Raw genomic sequence first — 19,057 nt, forward strand, 5'->3', positions numbered from 1 at the left:
TGTATCGTTATTGGAGAAATCTGGTTGCACTTTATTAGACAGAACATCACTGTTTATACTGTTGTCCTGTTCCTCCCCTGTAATTTTTCCTGTTATTGTTTAGAGTAACACCCAAGCCTCTCTCAGTAATAGCCTTTAAAAGATTTCTGTGTTCAGAATCAACTTTAAGGGGAAAAAAACCCAAACCTGTGTCAAAGCAGGGGAATCTTTTTATTAAATATTAGGCATGTGGGTTGACTGTATTAATTTTAAATCATTCCTGTAATATTTCCTCCTTTCCTTTGACCCTTCAGATGCTCACATAATATGCAAATCATTTTACAATGGATACAAAAGAAACATTAAATATATTAAAATCTGCATTTTAATAAAGTTGTCAATGTATAATAGATATCCTGCAACTGAGAAAGAATGATAAAAAAGCAATAAAAAGGTAATATAGGCACAGAACTATTTAATAACTTTTAATGTTTTACAGTCTGATAAAAATAAATGTGGTCTTGAAGCTGTTGCATACAGGTGTAAGAAATATCCTAGTCTGAGTTTAATATGTTTTAGCTATTTAGGAGTAGCAGATCTGCAATGTTCGTGTGCATTTGCTATCTCCTTTGAACTGTAGGGATTAAGCTTGTGGGCATGGTTCTTTCTCATTTCAGATGGAGTGGATGTTGAGGATGACCCCACTTGCTCATGGCCAGCATCGTCGCCGTCTAGCAAGGACCAGACTTCCCCAAGCCATGGAGAAGGTTGTGATTTTGGTGAAGAGGAAGGAGGCCCAGGGTTGCCCTATCCATGCCAGTTTTGTGACAAATCGTTCAGCCGCCTCAGCTACTTAAAGCACCACGAGCAAAGTCACAGCGACAAGCTCCCTTTCAAATGCACATATTGCAGTCGTCTCTTCAAACACAAACGGAGCAGGGACCGCCACATAAAGCTTCATACAGGAGACAAGAAGTATCACTGCAGTGAGTGTGATGCAGCATTCTCAAGGAGTGATCATCTTAAAATTCACTTAAAGACTCATACATCCAACAAGCCATATAAGTGTGCCATTTGTAGACGTGGATTCCTGTCATCTAGTTCGCTGCATGGTCACATGCAGGTTCACGAGAGGAACAAAGATGGCTCTCAGTCCGCTTCCCGGATGGAGGACTGGAAAATGAAAGACACTCAGAAATGCAGTCAGTGCGAAGAAGGCTTTGATTTTCCTGAAGATCTTCAGAAGCATATTGCAGAATGTCACCCCGAGTGTTCCCCTAATGAAGACCGATCTGCTCTTCAGTGTGTTTACTGTCATGAACTCTTTGTAGAGGAAACGTCTCTGGTGAATCACATGGAGCAGGCTCATAATGGTGAGAAGAAGAATTCATGCAGCATTTGCTCTGAGAACTTTCATACTGTGGAGGAGCTGTACAGCCACATGGACAGTCACCAGCAGCCAGAGTCATGTAACCACAGCAACAGCCCATCTTTGGTAACTGTGGGCTACACCTCAGTCTCTAGCACCACTCCAGATTCGAATCTCTCGGTGGATAGTTCAACAATGGTGGAAGCGGCTCCCCCTATACCAAAAGGTCGTGGAAGGAAGCGGGCAGCTCAGCAAGTGCCAGATATCAGTGGCCCTTCAAGTAAACAGGCAAAAGTTACCTATAGCTGCATTTATTGCAACAAACAGTTATTTTCCAGCCTTGCAGTTTTGCAGATACACCTGAAAACTATGCATTTAGATAAACCTGAACAAGCCCATATCTGTCAGTATTGTTTGGAGGTATTGCCATCTCTCTACAATCTGAACGAACATCTTAAGCAAGTCCATGAAGCTCCAGACCCAGCACTGATTGTTTCTACCATGCCTGCCATGGTGTACCAGTGCAACTTCTGCTCTGAAGTTTTCAATGACCTCAACACCCTTCAGGAACACATCCGATGTTCTCATGGATTTGCCAACCCTGCTGCTAAGGACAGTAATGCATTCTTTTGTCCCCATTGCTACATGGGATTTCTTACAGATTCTTCTCTGGAAGAGCATATTAGACAAGTCCATTGTGATCTTAGCAGTTCCCGTTTTGGTTCCCCTGTGCTTGGAACCCCAAAAGATCCAGTGGTGGAAGTGTATTCTTGTTCTTACTGTACAAATTCTCCAATATTTAATAGTGTTCTTAAACTGAACAAGCATATCAAGGAGAACCATAAGAACATTCCTTTGGCACTGAATTACATCCACAATGGAAAAAAATCCAGAGCCATGAGTCCCTTATCTCCTGTAACCATTGAGCAGACCTCCTTAAAGATGATGCAGGCAGTTGGAGGTGCTCCTCCTCGTCCTGCAGGTGAATATATTTGTAATCAATGTGGTGCTAAGTATACTTCCTTGGACGGTTTTCAGACTCATTTAAAAACACACCTTGACACTGTCCTGCCAAAACTGACCTGCCCTCAGTGCAACAAGGAATTTCCAAATCAGGAGTCTCTGCTGAAGCATGTTACCATTCATTTCATGATCACCTCAACCTACTACATCTGTGAAAGCTGTGACAAGCAGTTCACTTCTGTGGATGACTTGCAGAAACACCTACTGGACATGCATACATTTGTGTTCTTCCGCTGCACCTTGTGCCAAGAGGTTTTTGACTCCAAAGTCTCCATTCAGCTACACTTAGCTGTGAAGCACAGCAATGAAAAGAAGGTATACAGATGTACGTCTTGCAACTGGGATTTCCGCAATGAGACTGACCTGCAGCTTCATGTTAAACACAACCACCTGGAGAACCAAGGCAAAGTACACAAGTGCATCTTCTGTGGTGAGTCCTTTGGTACGGAGGTGGAGCTGCAGTGTCACATTACTACGCACAGCAAGAAGTACAACTGCAAGTTCTGCAGCAAAGCTTTCCATGCTATCATCTTGCTGGAAAAGCACTTAAGGGAAAAGCATTGTGTTTTTGAAACGAAAACTCCAAACTGTGGAACGAATGGGGCATCTGAGCAGGTTCAGAAAGAGGAAGTGGAACTCCAGACCTTGTTGACAAATAGCCAGGAGTCCCATAACAGCCACGATGGCAGCGAAGAAGATGTGGACACATCTGAGCCTATGTATGGCTGTGACATATGTGGAGCAGCTTATACCATGGAGACTCTCCTGCAAAATCACCAGCTTCGAGACCACAACATTCGACCTGGAGAAAGTGCCATAGTGAAGAAAAAGGCTGAACTCATTAAAGGGAATTACAAGTGTAATGTATGTTCTCGAACATTCTTCTCTGAAAACGGGCTCCGAGAACACATGCAGACACACTTGGGACCAGTGAAACATTATATGTGCCCAATCTGTGGCGAGCGGTTTCCATCTCTTCTGACTCTTACTGAACATAAGGTCACACATAGTAAGAGCCTGGACACTGGAAACTGCAGGATTTGCAAGATGCCCCTCCAGAGTGAGGAGGAATTTTTAGAGCATTGCCAAATGCACCCTGACTTGAGGAACTCCTTGACGGGGTTCCGCTGTGTGGTGTGCATGCAGACAGTGACCTCCACGCTGGAACTGAAAATCCATGGCACGTTCCACATGCAGAAAACTGGAAACGGTTCTGCCGTGCAGTCCACGGGTCGCGCACAGCATCTCCAGAAACTGTACAAGTGTGCTTCTTGCCTGAAGGAATTCCGCTCAAAACAGGATTTAGTGAAACTTGACATCAATGGTCTGCCATACGGTCTGTGTGCTAGCTGTGTTAATCTCAGTAAAAGTGGTAGTCCAAGTGTCAACATCCCTTCAAGCAGTAACAGACAAGGCATGGGCCAAAATGAGAACTTGAGTTCCATTGAGAACAAAAGCAAGGCAGGGGGACTGAAGACTCGATGTTCTAGTTGCAATGTTAAATTTGAATCAGAAAGTGAACTCCAAAACCATATTCAGTCAATCCACAGAGAGCTTGTTCCAGACAGCAACAGTACACAGCTGAAAACACCTCAAGTATCTCCAATGCCCAGAATCAGCCCCTCCCAAACTGAAGAGGTAACCCTTTTTTCTTTGCTCTTGACACCTTCCATCCTTTTGGAAAAAAAATCCCTTTTTTCAAGCCGTCTTGTCACTTGTCATGAAATGCTTAGGCTGAACCATGTTACATTTCCATCCATAGCCATTAGCTAGTAATTACTTGCTTCTTGATATGCCTTATGTCTTGGATTGAATTGTGCGGGATAGGACTATTTCCAGTCTCCCTAGGATATTGTCTTCTGTATCACTGAGGAAACCTATCTTCATGCCAGCACAACTGAGATCTGGAATCTTATCCTAGCTCCCTTACACGTTGGAATCCCCAGCTAGGAGTTGTGCTTACGGCAGAGAGCGTTAATGACAGAGGAGTAGAATACAGTGAGCCAAAATGCTGGCATAAGGGGTGGATTTTTAAAAAATATTTGTGAGCAACAAATTGAGGGTGTTTTTTGTAAATTGTGTTGTAGACATTCATTTTCCCCTCTTACAAAATATTTTGATTAAGTAGAAGTGCAACGCTAGCCTAAGGTAAATTGGGAAATCAGTCCTTTGGATGCCATACCTTGTTGTGTTTTTCTTTCCTGATAAACAACATTTTGATGTCACTGAAACACCTACTGCCTAATGATTGAAATCCCATTCATGCAGCATAACTTAGAAAGTAAATATATGTTTCAGAAAAAAAACAAAGAGTCAAACTCTTGAAAGATCTCATCTGCTTTCTCAGTCACCACCTGTATATGGGAAGGTAGGGGGGTCGTGTACTGAGGGAAGGGAATCTGTTTTCTCTTCAGAACTATTATCAATAGAATGACTTGGACTTAATATTTTAGGCATGGTATATTGCATAATGACCCTTTATAGTTCAGGAAGTGTAAAACCACAGCACAAACAAATGATAAGAAATAATCGCTTTTGTTTCAAGAAAGCTTTTACCCTGTAATGGCACAAGCATGGTGCAACCCATTGCTGTGAATGTGTACGGATACCCTGTGGCTAGGAAGCTGCTGCTCTCCCATCACCTTCCTCGCTCCCTGTTTGTGAGCCCATCTGTTGGGTAAGAAATCTCTCAGCCTGTCATCCAACAGTGTTGCGCAAACTGAAGGGCAGGAGGGAGGCAGAGAGGGAGGAGGGGAGATACATAAGGATATGTGGTCCAAGAGGTAAGTATTTGTGGAGCTACTGAGAACGTAGCTGAAAATAGGCTGGGAGGGGTCCACTGAAGCAGCACGGGGCCTGGAGTGCTACCAAGAGGAAAGCAGAGCTGGGAGATGAGGTGAAGTACCAGACGGGATGCACCTGCCAGGGAAGGGCCCTGTGCTTTCATAACTTCTGCATCTCCAGTTTGCAAAATGGGCTGTGGTGGGGGACACCTGGGGAGTGGAATGTGGTGTGGAGTTTATGGAAGGAGTAGGTTGTTAGGTTGAGAACCACAGGTCTAAGGAAAACCTTCTTTTCAAAGGAGAGGGAAAAGGAATAGCTCCCATTAGGTGTGGTTCAGGCCATTGATGGTCCTGTAGTACTGCTGCTGAGTGGGAACCTCAGGATTACCAGCTGCATGTTTTTGATAGATTCAGAGTCATCCTGGTTTCTGTTTTGGTCATCTTTCTCCAAGTGATTACTTGAAATCTCTCTTCCCAGTCACGTTGGAAGCCAATTCCTGCTACCTCAAGCATAATCAGAATCATGCATGTTAAGACAGTTACCATGATAAGGTGTTACCAGCTTGTCTTTCTCTTGCTTGTAAACTAGACAAAAAGAGATTTGAGGGTCCTTTGTGGTGATATAAGGTCAGTTACCTTGAGTGTCATCAGTGAATCTTCTTGTACTTGGATCAGGTATAATCAAGAGTTCTTATGTCTTCTTCTGATTGGCATCATGTTCCTTTTCTTACTCCTTTCGATTTTTCTCTTAGAAATCTATGTAAGATGAAAAAGCCTTTTAAACTACAGCAAGATTTGTGAATAGCATTTGCTTGCTTTCAAATCACCATTTCCTCCCGACCCCCATACAGAGCTTGTAAACTGATTTTTCAGTGTCTATGGTTCTAGTCTCCACATAAGTAACCTAGACTTTCAGATTCTTTTCTCATGGGAAGCACAAAGCTATCAAGTTCCTGATAGAGCATTAGTACTTCTGGAAACCATAAATGCATGTTTGTAAAATCCTGAAAGATAATTTATTTTTCTAACAGATATTACTGGTTTCAAATTGTAGTGATGCAAGCATTATAGCAATGAGAATCAAAATTGAAAGTGGTAATACACAGATCTTTAACACTATAGATTGGATGTCCAGGCTGAGGGAAATGAAAACATAAGCATGTAACACAAACAGTAAAACTAAATTGGATTTCTCAAATTTGTTATTAGCCAGTGTCTTTGCTACTCCACTGGAAGGATATTTCTTGAATAGGATGTTGAAGACGGCTACTTAAACGTGCTATTTTGGTAATTTTTTTTTTAAAAAGATCATCATAATATTAAGGAGTGAAGGTTTCATTTGCATTATTGAGAGTTACGTGGTTTGAGATGTCAACCTTTATATAAAGAACATTTCATTCCCAAGGCAGGAAAAGTATGGAGACTAGTTGTCAGACCATTAATACTGCTGAATACCCTTTGTTACTCAGTAATAGATTACTATGGTAAGAGTGCTAGAAAATATCTTTTTAAGATAAAAGATAACATTAAAAAAATGTCACTTCTTTGCCAAGTATTCTCATGGTTGAACTAGAAAACTTCCCTTTTTGGCCTGTCTTCAATAACGTGATAGGGTGCAGTTACCTTAACATGGTATAATGTCATCAGCTGAGCTATCACCTGCTGAGCTCATCCAGCTTGCTGAGTGAAAGATGTTGACCTGAATCATCTTCACTGAAAGTTACTTTTCAGTTGGGATGGAAAATGATGGGCATTGCTCATCATCAGTTACAACTCAAGGAACAGGTCAGAACTCATTAAGCCCATCATACTGCTGAATCTAGTACCCGTAAGGTGTCAAACAGACCTAAAGAGGCAGATTGTGGATAGCTAGCTATTGAAAGAGCTCTAAAATTGGTAAGTCTGTAACTTACTCTTTGAGCTTAATGAGATGATGAATTCAGGTAAAGATCTTGAATTATTGCAAGCACACTGTTAGGCTAGGATAATAATCTGGGTGATAGCTAATGCTTAAAAGTGGAGAACAAGGTCTGACGTGAATTGGGAACTAGACATAAGTCCTTTTTCTGTCGCTCATTTTGTTGACTTTGTTGACTTGGACAATTCCACTTGTACATCTCTGCTTCATTTTCCTTATTGAGAAAATAAGACTCATACTTCCTGAAAAGTGTGTTGCCATGCTTAATTGCGATACATTTTTCGTAGAGCACTTGCAAGATGAAATGCAGTGTTCAACAAAACCTGTGCGGCCTTGCTTCTCTTGCTCCTCCTTAATGTGCTGTCATGCACCTAATGAGAGAAATCCTGACTCAGCAGAAGGTGTGCCCTCACTTCCTGAGGGCCTCACGACTTCTGTACATGCAGAATCATACCAGCGTAACTGTACAATAATTTTACTGTTAATTGCTTAGCTGGCCAGGGAGGAGGGAACAGACTCCAGCTTACACCAACAGTTTACTGGTAAAATCTTTCTTATGCTAGTGTATCCCTATGTGCAACTGTGCTCAGTTTGGGGTCCTGTTGGTAACTTCCAGAGTGGATGCTCAGCAAGCATTATTGCTTCTGTAAGTAGCTTAAGTTATATATCACTTTGTTCCATGAATGTGAAGCTCATGTGAATACTGTGGCAATGCAGACAGTCCTTCATTAATAATACAAGAACATTCTGGGTTTTCTGGTCCTGAGAAGAGAAGGAACAGTGCAAGTACACTGCCAAATTACTGCAGAAATAAAGATGCTTATTTAGGTGTTGCAAAAGAGTTGCAGAAACTCAATATAGCAGAGAGTATCAAAAGTGCGGGACAAAAGAGAGAACTAGCAACTGGCACACCAGCTGAAGAACAGAATAAGTGTGAATCTGGGACTACTCTTCTGTCCCGTTGTGGTTGTGCAGAGCTGTATGCCAGGATGGGCAAGTCACAGCAGAGGACACTGAGCACATCACAGCACCATTCTGGAAGGAGTTGTGAAAGTGCAGGCTGACAATGAGCTTGTGGAGACGGGGTCACAAAATTCAGATGCTGCAGAGAGCTGGTGGCTTCTTGAAACTCAACTTGTCTGACCTCAGATGAATCCAGAAATGGTATCACCCTGGGAGGAAGAATGGAGCTCAGGTAGGTGTACTGTTTTATCATTAAATTTTTTTCTTTATTCGTGGGCACTGAATCTACCTTTCTTCTCTTACTATTCCTCCCCCCTTCTCAAAACACTGCCAGACTCACAGAGACAGAAAACAGGAACTGCCTTTTGAAGTAGCTGGTTTGTTTCAACAGCATGCACTGGCAGTCAGAGGCGGAAAGAAGAGAGAAAAGACTGTGAGCAACCCAGGAATGTTCCCAGATGCATGCTTTTGGCAGGGCAGGCAATAGCATTTTAGCAACATAAATCACTATGCTTTTAACTGAAAAAAATGCACTGATATCAATAGTCATGCATTTAATTGAAATACATAGAAGAAATTAAAATAATCCTCCTCATCAGCAATCCAAGGTGATCATTCTGACTACAGGATTTTTATGAATAACCACCATACACTTGTAATGTAAACATAAGAAGTAGTACCTTGGGTTTCTTGTCAGTGAATCCAGACCCAGAACAAGTGATGTTCATGCTGGATTTTGGATTTGGGGACAGAAAAAGGTAAAGCAGGTTTGTTGCTGGTACAAAGATTTGGCTTTGAAATCGTTTGTGGAACTAATCTGTGGCAAACATATTTTCTGCTTCTGGAGTTTCAGAATGAGCTCACTAAAAATATCGTTTTTGCATCATTTTGACACTGTTTTCAGGAAGGTATTGTTTAAGATGTGCCCATATATGTTTTTAGGAAGGGATACCCTATTTTTCTTGTCACTGTAGGCCACCTTCACATTACGCTGTGCTCTAATTTCTGGTAGTACCACTGCCATGGACTGGCTGACAAGATACAGGCTTAAGCATTTCTCTTCTTTTTGTCTTCACACTTTCAGTAGTGAGGTATCAGACAGAGTCATTTCTGGGTTTAACAAGAATGGTGTTATTTATTATTCTATTGCTGTAAATGCTACCAAAGTTAAGCAGCAAGCTTCCCACCTTCTCACATGCACCATGAAGTCAGTCTGTGAGAGGAAACCCATGTGTTGGCTGGGAGCTGCTGAACAGAAGCAAGAGGGATAATTGCAGTGAGTTTTCTTAGTTTTCTGTCCACTGATCATTAAAATCTAATACTGTTTGTCTGTCTTGTTATTTGTCAGAGGCTTCAGACGGGGAATTTGGAGTGGGACTTCTTCACACCTGTTGAAAACTTTGCATGAGAGGAAGAAAGGATAACGTGCTCTTCAAAGTTTTCAAGAGCACCAAACCAAGGTTTCTATGAAACAATGCAGTGGGGTGGAATGCCTGCTTGAAGAAAGGCAGAACTGGAGAGGGACACAGGAAAATGGATGAAGACCTTAAGCATCTCTAGAGAGGGCAAATGTAGATTCAACAAAGCTTAATGAGATAAAACATCCTGAGATGTATACTCCAACAGTTCAGCTGTGCAGCCCACCATCCTCATGGGGCTTTGCCTGTACATCTGTCTGCTGGCCAAGTGGCCAGGGTAACATGCCACAATTTCCCTTCCGCACAGCCCCAGTGGAAAATCAGAGTAGTGATGAGTATTTGTATTCTGACCTCAGAACTGGGTAGAAACAAGAAATTTCCCCTTTTTTTCTAGCCTGATTATCTTTAGGAACAAGACATGGGAAATCATGGCATGTCTCTTTTTGTCTGCTAGTTTGCAAATCTCTAGAGAGTTCTCTCTCTTCCCGCTCTTACTTTTGGACTACTCTTGGCCAGTTTCAAGAAAAACTTCGTAGATGAATAGGAATCTCAAAGCCTATAAAGTTTTACAATGTTTGGGAAGAGAGGTGACCCAGCAGCTGGTAGAATCCGGACAGTAAAGAGGCCTTTTGGAGATCCAAACCAGGAAGTTGGCTTTAACTGAAGTTCATACCTGTTTTTTATGCAAAAGTCAATCAGTCACAAGAAATGAAGCTATAAGAAACCATGATCTGTTCTTTGTGGTGCTCGCAGACCAACTTCTTAAGTGACTGTAAATGTTTTGAGAAATGTTTTTTATCACTGCTCAATAAAGTTGTAATATGTAATGTGTGTATTACTTGTCTCATACAACAAACATAACACACGAATGTGTTACTCTGTCATCAGGGAAATAAAATGGGCTAACCATTATTTTAAAATGGATATGTAGCCCCAGTACTGCTTGTTTCACAAAGTTGTACAAAATGAACATAAATGAATCACCTGATATGTAGCATCTTGTTAAAGAGTCCTCTTCTTCAACCTCCCATAGCTCTGTGATGGCTGGTAATTGATCTTATGCCTGATTGTTCAAAACCCTCAGGTACTTTTTTCTCCTGCCAAACCCATCTTTCATTTATTCAATTTCCTGCATTGTATTACAGATTATTGTATAAAATATGACCTGTAGTATTTTATACAGCGTATTCTGCTGAATATGACAGCAGAAATGTGTCTCCTGCTAACGTGTCCTTGGCATGGGACATTTCAGGACAAGAGGCATTGGGCACAAACCAACACACAGGAGTTTCCCTCTGAACATCAGGAAACGCTTTTACTGCGAGGGTGACTGAGCACTGGCACAGGTTACCCAGAGAGGTTGTGTATCCTTTGAGATAGTCACAAGCGATCTGGACATGGTCCGGCTCTAGGTGGCCCTGCTTGAGCAGGGTGGCTGGACCAGAGGACCCCCAGAGATCAACCTCAACTATTCAGTGATTCTGTGGTTTCCACCATCCTTTGGGCCTACCTACCAGATTTATGTTGATGTTATCCTGTTCTTCCTTGGTGGTTAAACCTTTGTTGCTAGTATATGGCTTCGTAAGTCAGGGAATAAAAGGGTGGGGACTCTCCTGATACTGAGCATCTCTGTACAGTCCTACCAGTGATAATGTGCAAATCTGGGAAAAAAGCCCCTGCCTGCAGTTTTTATTAGAAGCCTGAATTCTTCAAGATGAAAGCCTCACATGCATTCACTGATCATTCCTAATGCCTGTGAAATGCCTCTGAAGAGTGACTTAAAAATACAGCCACTTACAAATATGGCCATTTGAAAGTTGCTTGCTGCTTGTGTACTCAAAGCGGGAGATAGGAGAGGAGGAAGTATTTGTCCCCTTCGATCATGCTTCCACAGTTTTGGTATCCTGTGTGGGATGCACTGCCTCTGTTTTTTACATGTTATCCAGATTCAACATTCTGTGCAAAAGGCACACCTAATGGCTTTTCGTATCTGGAAGGCCACCTCTTGCTCTCTAGATTTTCCAGTGGGAAACAGGGTGGTTCACCAACAAAGAATGATCTGAGACTTCAAGCTTCCAGATTTCCTTTCATACTTGTTTTCCCACTGCTTCAACAGTCTTTTCTTTGGTTTCTGCTCTGATGGCTGGAGTAGGTTCAGTGCCAAACTCTAGGAACACAGCTGCCTGCATACAAAAACCTTGCAAACATTGCTGACAGTGGCCAACTTGCAATTGATCCTGTTCTGCTGCTTGGTGCTTCTTTCGTAGGTCTAGTTAGGGAATGTCTGCATCATCTGATGATTTTCCTGAACTATCTGTCTTAACCATAGCTCCTCAGTTTTCTTATGTTCCTTACTTCACAGCTGGTAGTCCATGTGATGGCGGTTGAAGTCCTGCAAACCTAGAAGTACGACATTCTGCTTCTGAAACAAATTCTGCAATCTCTTTTTTCTGATAGGGAAATGGTAGACTGAAGCCCCATGCAAAAAGAAGTGAACTTATTACAGGACGTACCTAAGAGGAAGTGCTAGAATTTTAAGAAGTAATGTGAAAGTAAAAGATTATTAAATGGGACAGAGGGAATTCTGGGAAGTTCCCTTAATTCCCTTAGAGGAAAGCAAGTATGTCTTCACAGGAAAAAATGGCGAGACACAAATCATTGCGGATAGCGTTGAAGACTGGCTCAGCGGAGTGCTTGTTTTGCTGGTACACCACTTCTCTGGGCAGCTGTGCTGCCCCAGTGGAGGTTTTTCCAGCTGGGCACACAGTCAAGCATTATTGCAATGTCAGCAGCTGTGTGCCAGCTCAAATGCTACCAGTATATTTCTTAACATTGATGTGGCCTACGAGTATACGTACAGGGTAGTACTATAATTACAGCAGTATCATTGTAGATCTCTGTTCGTGGCATATTTTGTAGTGTAGGCAAGCCTTTGTAAAACCCCGGTCTTGCCAGTGTTATCATGTGAAGCCTTCATTTGTGAAGTCCCATTGACTTCCCCAAGTGCAGAGCTAATTGCATGAGAAGGATCTAAGGGGTTTAATCCTTCTCCTGATACTTCAATGAAAATTAATTTCTTATATATTATGTATGAGTAATATATTTCTGTTTGTACATTAATATTAATGTTGCATATTTTTGAGCACAAGTTCTATTCTGTAGGATTAAATTATCTTGGTAAGTAATAGCCCAGAATTCTGCAAGAATAAAAGTTGAGTTGAAAGTGGACAATTAAGGGCAGGGGGAGGGTCCTGAGTCACACTTTGGAAAGTTAAATTAATCAGCACTAATTTTCCATAGTGTGGGAGAAAAGTGGTTTTAGTGTTTAAAAGTCAAACAAAATAAGGTATATAAAAAGCACGCGATTTTGCCTTTCTGTTAAAATCCAGAGAGCTTTTACAAAATTTGTGATGGAGAAAAGAGACAAAAGAGTATTCTCTTGTGTGTACTTGCAAACTATTAATTTTATTGGGCTACATCTGTTGCTGATTGTTGGTGAAGAAAGCAGTGGCTTTATTGAATGACAGTCTGTCTCAGTATGCCTTTTTTAAAACAAAGGGGAAAAAGCAACTTTAAAAAGAAAAAAGTCTATCATCTTACTCAGAATATCAGCTTTTTGCATCTCAGACCTGCCAAGTCATGCTCTACTGCCTGTGCTTTGATGCCATGTCATCTGCAAAGTTATCGGCGCAGTCTTGATTGTAGTTTCTCCTTAATATCCATAGCCACACAGCTGCTCTGATACTGAGATGCTGAATGTTAGGATGCGTGTTGATGGGTTAGCAGCTCTCTGGCTTCAGAGGGTCTGAGGTTGGCAGCCTTCTTTGATTTTAAGTGCAATGTAAGGAGGCAGAAAGAGGTGGGGATGCTGACAGAAAGTTCAGTTGCTGATACAGCCAGCCCCAGATTCCTGAGCACTGCTCACCACATACACTTGCAGTGCTGAGAGGCTGAGCTTCACCCAGGATCAGGCCTTAGGATAGAAAGACAGAAAGAAGCGTATTCGTTTTTCAGATCCCAAATCAAATTCACAGTACTTAAGGCTGTTTGTACTCATGAACTATGTAAACCTGATAGGAAGTAATTGAGAGAAAATAAATATACAGCCATGTGCTGCCAGGTTTTAGAGTCACTTTTCTAACAGGTACTTCACTTCAGTACTGAGTTTCAAAGACCAAGAGAGATTTAAAGTATTAGAGAGCTCGAAGGGAAGAGATGCAGGTTTTAAATGGGGCAAGATGTGATTCTTTCTGTGTGGGGATGTGAGACATTGCAAGCTAGTGCACTTCATCAGCCAGGGGAAGGAAAGGTTTGTAACTAAGAAACATTGAAGGCAGACATGATTAAATGCAGAATCCAGAATGTAAAGGTGAAAGACAGAACAGTAGACCAAGACTTCAGGCAGAGTAGGGAACAAAGGACTGCTATTGTATTTCTGCCTCAATGCATTTTGTGTGTTAAAGCAATAAGTAACCATAATGAAAGAAATTAGAAAAAATAATGGTTTTCTCCATTTTTCATTTTGCTTACCTTATGGGATTGATTGTATTCTGTCTGTAGGCATGTGCACTCAGACCCCGTTAAACTTAAGACCCTGCTAAACAAGAGCAGAAGAACGGAAAAATCCTCATAAGATCATTATGAACATTTTTTTAAAAGCAATCGGGAAATACTAATTAAAGGGTGTTGTGTGAGCAATAAGAAGAGTTAGCAATTAGTCAGTTTAAAAAAAAAAGCAAGATGACAGTGCCCCATAAGCAAGATAAATAGCTAACTATGCAGTGAAACTGGCTAACATATGCTTAGATTTTTAGAGCTTAAGGTTGACAAAATAAGCATCCAGGAAGATAGAAAAGAAATCTTCAATTAAGGTACTGTCAAAAATAATCCGAGCTATGATGAAAAATGGCTGCATGGACAAGTAAGTTGGGACTGTGGTTGCTCTTGTGCCTCATGCAGGGCCAAGCACACTGCAAATGCTTAATAAAATAATGATGTAAAAAATCAGCTGGCAGCATTAGGAGTTAGCACTGGCAAGTTGCTGTAGTTAGTGTGCAAGTTTTAACTTGGTTTTGCATATGATTTTTTGGAAGCTAGTCACTTTTTCTTGTCGGGTTACCTTTCTGTTGTTTTAACAGGTTGAATTAGCTCCACCCTGGATTTAATGTGGGGGAAACTTGTGACTGAATGCTTGGTCTGGGGGAGTGGAATTAGAGGATGTGGAAGTTGTGGCATCGCTCTCTTTTGGCAGCAGCCAGTTGGCTCAGCTGTGTCATTGATCCATGCCCTTGGTCTGTGCTGAAACTGAGTGGAAAAAGCCTTGGAAGTCCCCTTTACTGGTGTGACAAGGGTAAACAGTGTACCTAGGTGTAAGCAGGAGGTTATTGTTAGGTTAACAGGTACACATCAAAGTCATTTTTGATAGTGCATGCAAGAGAGGTCTGAAGGGAGTATAGAATAACCTAGGGATGCCTGCAAGCCTGTACGCAAAACAGGAAATGTAGACATGGCGCATTAGAAGCTATAAGGCATATGTTTGGTTACTTCTCATATAGAAAACAAATACTCAGTTAAAAGGCAGGTACAGGAGATCTAGAAATGGTGTATGTAATCAAGGAAACCAATAGTGTTGAGAAAATGTTTTGTTGTGGAGCTTGTAGCATATCCTCCCCATGGAGAAGAATGGAGTATGGATTGGGTATAATATAATGGAATATAGTATACAAAAAGTGACTTAGAAACACAGAAAAATATCCATCCCAAAATTCTCAGAGAAAGGAGCTGAAGATAAAAGGAAACATTAAGCAGATAAATTTATAGTCTTTTAAGAAGAGGTATCAACAGCTGGGGAAAAGGCTACTAAACAGACATTTAACAGGGGATGTAAGGATTATGCATGAAATTACTGGTTTGTAAGCTTGATTTAAACCGTGAGGAACATGAGAGAAAGGCTAATCAAAGACATGATAGAAGAACACCTAGAAGGTTTGGATTTAATGAAGGATAGAGGGCAAAGATTCTCAAAGGGAGGATGATGCTTAAAATTTTCAATAAAGAGTATTTTGAGAGAGTAGCCACAAGTGCTGACAGAGAAGCCTATAAACATGATTTACCAGGATTTTAGCAAAGCTTTAGCAAATGGTATAGCACAAAAGACTAATCTGTTGGGTGAATAAGTATGGCATAGGGAGAGATACTTTGCTTGATTAAAAAAGAAAAGAAACACTAACTTGGGTATGGAAAGCATAGGACTCTTGTGAACTGAAGCAGGTTAGGTTGGAGGGGTGTGAATAATGGAAAGCCTTAAGGATCATTATTTGCACCAATTTTGTTGAATTTATGCAGCATATCAGTAGTCTGGAAGAAAGAATAAGTAGTACGGTGATGAAATTCCCTGATAGTACAAAACTGGGGAAATGTCAGAACAAAATAGGCAGGTGATAAATTTCTGAATTACTTTGACAAGGAGGTGGAGCATGGGCAGATAAGTAGCATATGCAGTTCATTTTCAGGTAATATAATGAGGCTAGGGAATAGAAAAAGAAGAATGTATGGATACCTCAGACAGTCACAGGGCACAGAAGGCTATGTAGAAGGATCTTCTGCATACTTGTGAAGCACTTCTGAATAGAACTGTAAATCCTCCAGTAGAGTGTTTATTAGTTGTTTTACTTTGTTTATAAAAGAAAATAAAATTCTGGACACAAAATTGAATTACCAATTGAAAGGCCATATTCTTCGGCCATTTATAAAAGGAGCAAAGCTTCATTTGACATGACATGGGCACTTTGGGCACCTTTATAGAAAGGATATTCCGAAAACTGCAAAGTGACAAGTGAGGATCAGGACAATAATTAAAGGTCTACATGACATTAATTATTCAAAAGGTTAGAGAGGCACACATGCATATGCTCTACATGGATTGAAGGCCCAATCCAAAGCTCATTAAAGGTAGTCACAGAGAAGCTTTGCATGCCAGAAGGCTTTAAATTGGTTCTGAAAACAGGAATGCAAACAAACAGGAATGCAAGAGGCAACCACATTGCCCAGTACTCTTGTGAGACACCTAGTCCAAGCAGTTACTCTTCTACGACAATTTTTAATGGCCCCAGGAATGACTTGGGCCTCAGATTTATGCTCAGCATGTAGGAAACAAATTGGCACTTAGATTCTTGACAGGAGAGGGTTTAGTGAAGGATTGTGGACTTGTTTATTGAAAAGTTTTTACGAAAAGATGAGGCCACAATAATATAAGAAATAGAAGGAAAAAGTTAAACCACTTTCTTAATCCCATCTGATAATGTATGTGTCGCTCTCTGCTGGAACAAGTGTTCAGAAGTTTTGCCACAAGGCAGTTTAGAGTGCAGTATGGCTTCTCCAGATGCCATACTGGTCCTGCTCGAGTCCATATGGAAATGCACTGGTAAGGGTCTTCTGCGGCCCACCTTTGCTGACACGAAATTACTCTGTAACAAGAAATGTGCGTGGGCTTGGTTTTGTGTTTGGAGGGGAGAATGAGAATGTTGCCACGTTTCTCTCTCTCGCAGGAGGCTGACAGGTGTCCTCTGGCAAATGCAGTGGTGGCGGGTTAGGGTGTAAGTGCCCCCAGCTGTCCCCCCTTCATCATTGTGTGGAGCCGACACGCCCTGGGCTGTGAGCTGGAGCAGCGAGGCCGGGGTGCCCGCTCCGTCCTGCTGAGTCCTCTGTAGGCACAGGTGACTCGGGCAGAGGGGCAGGGGGCTCAGTCAGGGTTCCTCGCTGCAAACAGCTGCAGCAAGGCAAGGCAAGGATGGCTGTCACAGCCCCGCGCTTCTTTCTCTGTGGAGCCATCTTGTATCGCAAAGGGCTGCAGGCACTCAAGAGAGATTCAAATGCCTCCTTGAGTTACAACCCAGTTTTTCTTCTGTGCTGTGCTACACAAGTGCTGTAAGGCTTCTTCCCCAGCTGTCCAGGCAAGGGACATGGATCTGCAAAACCTCAGGGCTCATTTCTGTCTTATTCCCCCAAGTTTCCCCTTTGTGGGAACGTGGAGTGAGGAGGGTCTGGGTCTCCCCCTGGATCTCACCCCAGGAGGGAATGGGGACCAGCCATGAAGCACATCAGGACCCAGGAGCTCCTGTGAGCAGTTACAAGTCCTGTGGTTCTGACAAAGCTTGTGAGACTAAGATGTAACTTGCAGTGAAAAAGGACTTCCTTAGAATGCGAAACATATGGAAATACGTGTGTGGGTTTTATTCAACGTGGTGTGAAAATGACTGGGTTTGATCATTTTAAAATCTAAATGGAATTTACTGAGTTTGCTTTTAAAATAAAAACCATACACAAGTTTAGACACTTTGAGATGAGTGTGTGTTGAGGTAATAAATTTGATGTCAACATTTTAGAATATGTTTGGAAACAAAAAAGAACTAGTGTTTGATCAAGCAGCAGTCACAAAAACATTCTTCCCTTCATGATAAAAAGAAAACCTCTGTGTGTGATTCTGCAAATATGTCAGATCATTTTGAAGAGGCTAGTAAGTGCTAGTAAATTATTATTTTGTTGTTGTTATCAAATTAGTTCATTTTTTGGCATTAGACTTCAAAAAACCCCCAACCTTTGTATTTGTTGTCATTATGTACCTCAGTCATAATTTTGCCAACAATTCTTGACATGCACTCTGCATTACCGTGCTAACAAGAGAAAACACCAGCCATTACATTTATGTTTCTTTGTTTTTGAACAAAGTCACATATCTGGAATAATGCTAGGGGTATGCTAATAAACAATATATAGTGCCAGTCATCAGGGAGTAAGAAATATTTTCTAACTAGTTCTAAAGGGAAACAATGTTTTTAAAAAAGGGAAAGTGATTGTTATTTATGCAGTATTGTTGTTCTATATGTCAGCATCAAAAAGCGTCTTGTAAAGAGCTTAGCATAATAAATCTTTGATCGTGACTGTCATTATTTAGAGGTCTTTGATAGATCTAGGTGTAGTGCAGTAAGGTTAAATTTACTAACATATAATAGGAAATCCTTAGACTGAATCTGAATTTCTACCAATGTTACCAGTATTGTCACAACAACAAAAAAAAGTGCTGTATCTTTTAAAACAGCAGGCTTTACAAATCGTAACTGTAAAACTAAGTCAAAGCAGATTTGTTTTCTGGGTGCCCATCGATTTTGTTTGTCTGCATAAGGATTTAACTTGGTTACATTTCAGAAAACTAAAGTTGATTTAAATGAGAAACAGCAAGGAAGGCTTATGATTGTTTCCACCAAGAAGCAACACAACACATTTTGTTATTGTCGTCAAGAAAATTAAAACAGCCTCTGTGTCTGAGAAGCAATGGGACATTTGTAAAGAGCAGCCCACAGGAACACTTAATTTCAAAGTTGACTTTGATTAGTCACTAATTTTTCAGTTAACTTGGTAAGACGAAATTACATATGTTGAATAAGTCTTTATATTCCTGCCTACAAGCTTGAAGGAGAAAGATACTTAATGGATGGGCACTTTGTCTGGGACAGGGCATCTAAATTTAGATGCTGATAACAAATCCAGTAATAATTAATTAATAATTAATTAATAATGTTCAGTCAGGAAAAAAACCACTTTTTTT

At 41.1% G+C, this 19,057-nt stretch overlaps 1 protein-coding gene across 9 annotated transcripts in view; it reads left to right on the top strand.

Moving 5' to 3' along the window:
* The window catches only part of ZNF521 (zinc finger protein 521), a 234,612-nt gene that overhangs the window by 93,946 nt on the left and 121,609 nt on the right, over positions 1-19,057 (top strand). For 8 of the 9 annotated variants that reach the window (XM_059836074.1, XM_059836075.1, XM_059836076.1 and 5 more), the window contains one exon: positions 657-4,009. In XM_059836074.1, the coding sequence (XP_059692057.1) occupies positions 657-4,009 (3,353 nt within the window). Of the gene's footprint in view, positions 1-656; positions 4,010-8,047; positions 8,268-9,383; positions 10,231-19,057 lie in introns of those variants that run through there. The other variant, XR_009485020.1, reaches the window with a different exon arrangement.

Source organism: Gavia stellata, chromosome 3, assembly GCF_030936135.1.
Source record: "Gavia stellata isolate bGavSte3 chromosome 3, bGavSte3.hap2, whole genome shotgun sequence".
In the NCBI taxonomy this organism is placed as follows: domain Eukaryota; kingdom Metazoa; phylum Chordata; class Aves; order Gaviiformes; family Gaviidae; genus Gavia; species Gavia stellata.